The 7,123-nt window shown below is 53.7% G+C and overlaps 3 protein-coding genes across 3 annotated transcripts, besides 1 other annotated feature; 2 read left to right on the plus strand and 1 right to left on the minus strand.

Moving 5' to 3' along the window:
* Positions 1 to 671: 671 nt before the first annotated feature.
* Positions 672 to 2,518, plus strand: PODANS_2_5830 (uncharacterized protein; the record flags this gene model as incomplete). Its single annotated transcript, XM_001911314.1, has 3 exons — positions 672 to 736; positions 789 to 1,774; positions 1,842 to 2,518. The coding sequence occupies 3 exons, from the start codon at positions 672 to 674 to the stop codon at positions 2,516 to 2,518; spliced, it is 1,728 nt and encodes a 575-aa protein (XP_001911349.1).
* Positions 2,519 to 2,858: 340 nt separating this feature from the next.
* Positions 2,859 to 4,322, minus strand: PODANS_2_5840 (uncharacterized protein; the record flags this gene model as incomplete). The annotated part of the gene is made up of 1 exon (XM_001911315.1): positions 2,859 to 4,322. The coding sequence occupies one exon, from the start codon at positions 4,320 to 4,322 to the stop codon at positions 2,859 to 2,861; it is 1,464 nt and encodes a 487-aa protein (XP_001911350.1).
* Positions 4,323 to 4,734: 412 nt separating this feature from the next.
* Positions 4,735 to 6,356, plus strand: PODANS_2_5850 (uncharacterized protein; the record flags this gene model as incomplete). Its single annotated transcript, XM_001911316.1, has 3 exons — positions 4,735 to 4,787; positions 4,846 to 5,158; positions 5,220 to 6,356. The coding sequence occupies 3 exons, from the start codon at positions 4,735 to 4,737 to the stop codon at positions 6,354 to 6,356; spliced, it is 1,503 nt and encodes a 500-aa protein (XP_001911351.1).
* Positions 6,357 to 6,878: 522 nt separating this feature from the next.
* Positions 6,879 to 6,947: a sequence feature (Short protein (PODANS_2_5860, CAP73177.1) was converted to a misc_feature.).
* Between the last annotated feature and the right edge of the window lie 176 nt (positions 6,948 to 7,123).

Here is a 7,123-nt window from a genome sequence, read left to right on the forward strand (position 1 = left end):
GGAGAATTCTAGGTCTTGTTAGTTATGTGAGTTGGTAGGGTGGGGGAGGTGGTGGTAAGGGGGAGAGAGAGAGGTACCCTTGTCGCCTTTCATGATGACCCAGATGCGGGAGCCGACGCACTTGTCGATGAGTTCTGCCTCACAACAACCAACATTAGCAAGTGTTTTTGGGATTGGTGGGAGGAAAGGGGGGGAAGGTAACACCGAGGGGGAGGAGTTGGGAGGCCATTTCTTGTTTCTGTATCTTGGTCTCGTTTGATGTTTGTTGGTTCAATGTGAGTGGGTTGGACATGAGTTTGAGTTGAAGCAATAAGCAGTTGTGTGAGGTGGGCGAGCTTGAGCTGTAGTTGCTGTCTTGGCAAAGTCGTAATTACCGTATTTCGGTTACAGTATGCAAGTCCCGTGATATCGCGTAAAGCACTCACCCTCGTGCTTCGGTAGTTGCATATTGGTCGATCCATCCTTCTCCAAACTGAACAACCTACCCCAAATTCAACCCCAACCCGCCCAAACTTCGGCTCCCGGCGAGCATTTCTCCAATCGCTACCTTTTGGGAAGAACTGCCCCTCCTTTTTAACTCTTTACCTGTATGGATAGCGCGTTTGTCGTGCTGCAGTGTTGCCTAGATTGTGGACCATGGCACTGGCACACATGACGCGACTTCTCCTATCATGTTTTCTTCGATCAAGTCCTCCTCGTCTAACACTGTGAGACGTTTGGTGGGGAATAGGTATTTGTAAGTCTTTTCATCGTTGGGTCAAGGATTTTGGGCCTGACTCAGGTTGCAGCTATACCACTGTGAGATGTGCTGCTGGAAGGGGCAGGATGGGTGGGAGAAACCAGCAAGTATGGGATTCTAGCAGGGGGGTTGTTTTTGCTGGGCAGAGCAGGGGGTTTACGCCTTCTCTGATGAGACCAACTGAGGCTGGGGAGCGGACGACGGTGGAGAGGGAGACTTTTGAGAAGAGTGTTGAGGAGGGAGGGGAGGTTGCTGAGGAGAGGGTGGAGGTGAAGGTTGAAAAGGTCGAGACTGTCGGTGTTACGGGCGAGGAGGGACAGGAAAAGGCTGAGGATGGGGAGAAGAAGGTTGAAGGTGGGGAGAAGGAAGAAAAGCGCGAGGAAGAAGTCCTCACACCACCACACACACCCCTCGACTACAAGATCCCCGACGACATCTTCCTCGCAGCCAAGAAAGCCCCCGAGGGCTCACCGAAATCCTACTGGAGCTACCAAATGTACCGGGGGCCTCAAAATCTAAGGCCAAAGGTCCATTACTGCACCACCCAGACCGTCGCCGAGCGCGTCATCCAGAGATATTTCCTCAACGAGCCACTGCTAGGATTCGACCTTGAATGGATGGCAGACGCTCTGCCATGGCACGGGGCGAGAAAAAACGTCTCGCTTATACAAATCGCGTCACCAACCCGGATTGCCCTTTTTCATGTGGCCCTCTATCCTAAAAGTAAACCCCTCGCCACGCCTCTTTTGAAGAAGATATTGGAGGATCCAAAAATCACCAAGGTCGGCGTTTGGGTCATGGGCGACGCCAGTAAAGTGCAAAGGTATCTCAAGATCACCCCAAGGGGACTGTTCGAACTGAGCCACTTGTACAAGCTGGTCAAATATTGCGAGAGCGGGGAGCACAGCCTCATCAACAAGAAGCTGGTCAGTCTTGGGAAGCAAGCCGAGGAGGTGTTAAAGCTGCCATTATACAAAGAGCTTGATGTTCGAACAAGCAACTGGTTACAGTCGCTGCGGCTCGATCAAATCATATGTAAGCCCCCCCCCCCTCCCACCGCCTCCTTTTGCTCTACTTTTCCAAAACTAACACCTCCCGGCAGACTCAGCCTCAGACGCCTACGCCGGCGTCCAAATCTACTCCATGCTCAACCACCAACGCCTCCAACTCTCCCCCAGCCCTCCCCTCCCCCACCCCGCCGAACTCAAACTCCCTATTGAACTCCCCGATCACACCGTCCTCCCCCCCTCGACAGAAACGGACGAAATAGAAATGACGCCCGCCGAAGCCGTATCCGATCCAAAACTCACCACCACCACCACCACCACCAAAAAGCCACGGGAATCCTCCACCTTCAAAAAGGAAAAGCACCCCCTCGTCCGCGAAGCCGACATGTGGCTAGCACAATACTTTGTCTCCCACCCCCAACCGGCAAACGCCACCAGCGCCACGGCCGTCATGCCCTCCCACCTGAGGGCGTATTACATCTGGCATCACAACCCAGAGCAGAGCATACAAGACATCTGCGCCCTGCTCCGCGACCCGCCGCTGCAGGTGGCGACGGTGGAGAATTACATCTTCAAGGCTATCAAGCGGGCTGGTGTGCAGTATGACAAGGCGAGGGTGATCGAGATGCTGGAAGCGAAAAGGCAGGCTGCGGCACCGGGGGCGAAGTTTTTCGAGTCCGAGTTTCTAAGCAAGTTGAAGAAGGAGGAGGAGGCAGCGATGGAGGAGACGGTGATGGAGGAGACGAGGAGGGAGGATAGTGTTGTTGTGTAAAATGGGCTATACAATACAACAAAAGGTTGGCAGAGAAGGAAAAGCTTGTTTGGAAAAGAAAGTGTAAAACTGAGAAAACAAAGTCTATGATATGAATGGGGAAACAGAACGTTTCGCCTCGGGGGGCCCTAGAAAATAGGCATAACATCACTGTGGAGACACCATTGACCTCGATTACGATAATAACAAATCACATCAAACCAGATGCAAAAACAACCCACAATTCAAACTTGGTATACATTTCAAATAATCAATCACCTACTATGGGTATAACCTCCCTCTTACTATCTCTCTCTCTTTCCGCCCCCCCCCCCCCCCATCACCTCCTTGCTCCCTCCCCCTACTCCCTAACCACATCCCTCCCCCGATTAACCTGCACCTTCTTATCCTCCCCCCCGCTCAAAATCCCCAACTCCCTATCCCACACAACCCCAAACACCTTCGCCCCCTCCCCAGCAACACTCTTCTTCTTCCCCTGCCTGCTCTCCCTCTCAAAAACATAAACCGGCTCGCTCACATTACCCCCCACCCCCCCTTCGCTCTCCCCCCCACTAGCAGGCCTCACGCTCCTCAAGTCCCAAATCCTGCACGTCCCGTCGTGGCTCCCGCTCACAAGCGAGTATTCGTTTTCCGGATTGGCCGCCAAAGCGACAACCTTGTTCGTGTGCCCTCTCAGCGTCATCACGCTCGTCGTAGCAGCAGAGGCGCGGGGGTCGACGAGCGTGATGTGTCTTGCCGACGTGCCGACAGCAAGCAATGGTGCGCCGTTCGGTCTTGGAATAGCGCACAACGACAGCAGAGAGTGAGAAAGGGTGAGGTTGGCAACGACAGAGCCAGTGGTCAAATCGAGCGTCTTGACCGTGTGGTCTTGCGAGACGGAGTAGCCTACTGTGTGGTCTCTTGGGTAAAAGAAGGCAGCTGTGGGGGGGGCGTTGTGGATTTGCATGAGGAAGAGAGGGCCACGCTGGGGGGTGGTGACAGAAGAGGCAACCTTCCTCCGCTTGGAAGTGTGCGCGTTAGGGAGGAGGGAGGCGTCGGCCTCAGGGGAGGAGGACTTGGAGGCGGACCAGAGAGCGACGGAGCCGTCGGCGGATGCGGTGAGGATGCGCTTGGAGGGGCCGTGGACTTCGAGGGAGTCGACGCTGGCGCGGTGGCCGTAGAGCTCGAGGGTGGGCTTGAGTTCTGCTTGGCCTGAGGCGCCCGGGTCGGTGTACTTCCACACGCGGACTGATCTGTCCATGCCGGTCGAGGCGATCTGAGTGGAGGAGATGAACTTGGCGGCTTTGATGCTGGCGGAGTGACCGCCGTGGCTGGCCGAGGGGGCGGTAACGAGGACCTCACCCGAGGCATTCCATATTCTGAGGAGACCGTCGTAGCTGGCCGAGAGGATCCTTTCTTGGCCGCGGGAGAAGTTCTCGCCTGACCAGCGGCCGGCGGGGGAGGTGGCAGTGAGGGCATCAACAGATGAAACCCAATCGTCATGCTCGAACGAGGCTTCGAATACGGGGGGTATTAAGGAACGGACGTATTGGAGTGTGAGGTTCGTTTCGAGGGACAGGCCCTCAGAGTTGAGGTAGTCTTCGAGGCTGGACCGGAGGAAGCTGCCGTTGACGAGGAAGTCGAAGGGGATGGAGCCTGAATCGAGCATCAGGTCCGAGTTGAGAATACGAGAGAGGCCATAGCGGCGGATATCGGCGGGAACGAGGAGTTGTCTCTTCTCTTCTGGGAGCTGGAGATCGGCTTCGTTGGTGGTGAAGGTCACCTTGACCTGGGCGCCGGGCGCATCGTTCATTGGCTCGTCCATTGTGGTTATCTGAGGGTGTGGATGGTTGAAGACGGAATCAATTGGACCTGCTCTAGAGGTATTGGAGAATGTCGGGTCAAAACAGAGGGCTAATAATGAAAGATGTCGAGTTATGGTCCTCTGGTGCAAAAATCAAGCTACTGTTGCAGGGATCGCATTCAATCTCAAGATTTTTTTTTTGTCCCTGCAGCTCGAGTTCAGCGATTTGGAACCCCACGGCAGGCTTATCTTATCGCAAGCCTTATTTAGCGGGGCACCTTTTTGGGCTAGAACTCAATTAATTACAGGCCATCAGGACGCGTCTACCGCGTCTGCGCGTCTTGCTAAATTGGGCTTTGAATCTCCAGTGCATGTTCTCGGCGACCCGGAAACACCAGACAGTAACCTGAAAGTGCATCAGGAACAGCCCATCATGGTGAAGCTCGAAGATATTGCCGGTCTCGGTCTGCTACAGGCACCACCAAAGTAGGAGCAAGTCTCTCATCAATTCCAATGAAAAACATCACTAACTGGTGCGCCCTAGAACCGACTCCAAGAACACCGACCTGGAGAGAGCCCCTTCCAACTACAAGTCACTCAATACATTTGCGCTGCCCAAAGCCCGACAATACCAACAACAGTTTGCCGATATATACTTCCTACGCCTGACCAAGATCAAACCTGCTGTGGAACAGATCGCTCACGAAGCATGGGATGATACAGTGCTGGGAGGTGAAAATGCAAAGAAGGTCGAGCGGGTTCTCGATGTGCGCCAGGGAGAGCTGTGCTGGGTGGCAGGGACGGTCTACATGGACATGCCCCTGAAGCCAAGTATTCTCGAGGACGTGTCCAAAGACGCAAGCCGCCCTCTGTCTCTGTGTGAGATTCATGTTGACTTCAGGCTAACATGATACTCAGCGCTGGATTTCAGCCCCGACCTCTGTCGGCCACTACTACTCGGAAGATGGCAAGGACCAAGTCATGCTCGAAGACGACTCCGGTCGCATCAGACTCGTTGGCGAACCCCTCAAGAACTACTTCCTGGTGACTGGCTGCATCATCGCCGTCATGGGCACGGAGAATGCCAACGGTGAATTCGAAGTGATTGATCTCAAGTTTGCCGACCTTCCACCACAACCACCACGGTGGGCCCTGTCCGACAAGAAACCCAAATCTGAAGATGTCTCCATGGTTGATGTTGGTTCTCCCTCCAAAAAGATCGCCATCATATCAGGCCTTGAGTTCTCGGGATTTTCTACAGCCTACAGTGCCGAATTGAAAGTCCTGAGAGAATTCCTTGCTGCCCAAGCCCTCGACCCAGAGACACAATCCAACGAACAATCCAAGATCTCTCGCCTGATAATAGCAGGCAACTCCATCGCCGAAGCCAGTTCCTCAGACCCTCACTCCAACAACCCCAACACCAAGACACACGCCAAGAAATACGGCTACGACGCCTCCGCATACAATCCCGCCCCGTCGCAACTCCTCGACTCCTTCCTCAACGAGCTTCTCCCTAGCTTACCAATAACCCTGCTCCCTGGCGCCAACGACCCCGCCAACGTCTCTTATCCTCAACAACCAATCCACTCTGCCATGTTCCCCGAGTCCAGGTATTATGGCCCAACACCTACCCATCCTGATCAGACAGGGTGGCTAGACGCAACAACCAACCCATTCGAATCAGAAATTGAAGGCTGGCGCGTGCTGGGCACTTCTGGTCAGAACCTGGATGACATCTGCAAGTACATGGAGGACCCAGATCGCCTCGGCCTGATGGAGGCCATGTGCAGGTGGAGGTGTTCTGCCCCTACCGCCCCGGATACACTCTGGTCATATCCATTCCAGGATGACGAGCCATTCGTCATGAAGGAGTGCCCACACTTGTACTTTGTGGGTTCGCAGCCAAAGTTTGGCAGCAAGGTCATTGAGGGGCCGGACGGGCAGATAGTCAGGTTGGTTTTGGTGCCAAAGTTTAGTGAGACCAAAGAGGTGGTCTTGGTTGATACCGAGACGTTGGACGTAAGTTTGGTCAGACTTTCGGCCGCATCGTGAGACGAGAGGAAGATATTTTATATTAGCGTTGTTAGCATAGCCGGAGGATGAGACTTGGGAATCTAAATATGGCAACCTCACCAGAATTTGAGGATGTCGATTCATCTTGTTCCTGGGGTCTAATCACGTCCCGTTCGTCCCAATCTCGTGACAAACACTCACGGGAAATACCAAGTTAAATCAAGGCAATTTTCATTGTTATTATCAATTCTTGCCATCCCCATCAACGTCTTGAGGTCTTGATATCCTCAAATCATGGTTGCCTAGCAACTGCCATGCCTTGACCATTCAGGGGGCCTGTTGAGCAACTGATAACCCACGAAGCAACCAAAGTGATGCATGAAGCTCCGTGACCGACGCCCTGTTTTCCCGAACCGGATGCCTCGTTTGATAACATCAACACCCCATGTCCCATTTTTGATGCCTGATAATGTAGAACCAATGCGTCAAAACAAAACCTCAACGCGTAGAGATGATAAGGCGACGCCTAAAAATAATAAACTTATGCCCGTTAGCCCCCTTTCAGATCCGGAAGCACTTCCACCCGCCCCCGACCTTGTCAATGCTGATGACCAAGCTCTTCAGCCTTCTGGAAAGGGGAATGTCCTCGATCTCGACCCAGTCCTCCTCCTCCTCCACCACCTCCACCACCCCATCATCATCATCATCATCATCATCATCATAGCTGTCGTCATCACTGTCGCTCTCTTCATCGCTGTCCGTGTTGTCATCATCGTCATCCTCCTCATCACTGCCCTCCTCTTCAT

This window comes from Podospora anserina, chromosome 2 (genome assembly GCF_000226545.1).
Source record: "Podospora anserina S mat+ genomic DNA chromosome 2, supercontig 2".
Lineage (NCBI taxonomy): Eukaryota > Fungi > Ascomycota > Sordariomycetes > Sordariales > Podosporaceae > Podospora > Podospora anserina.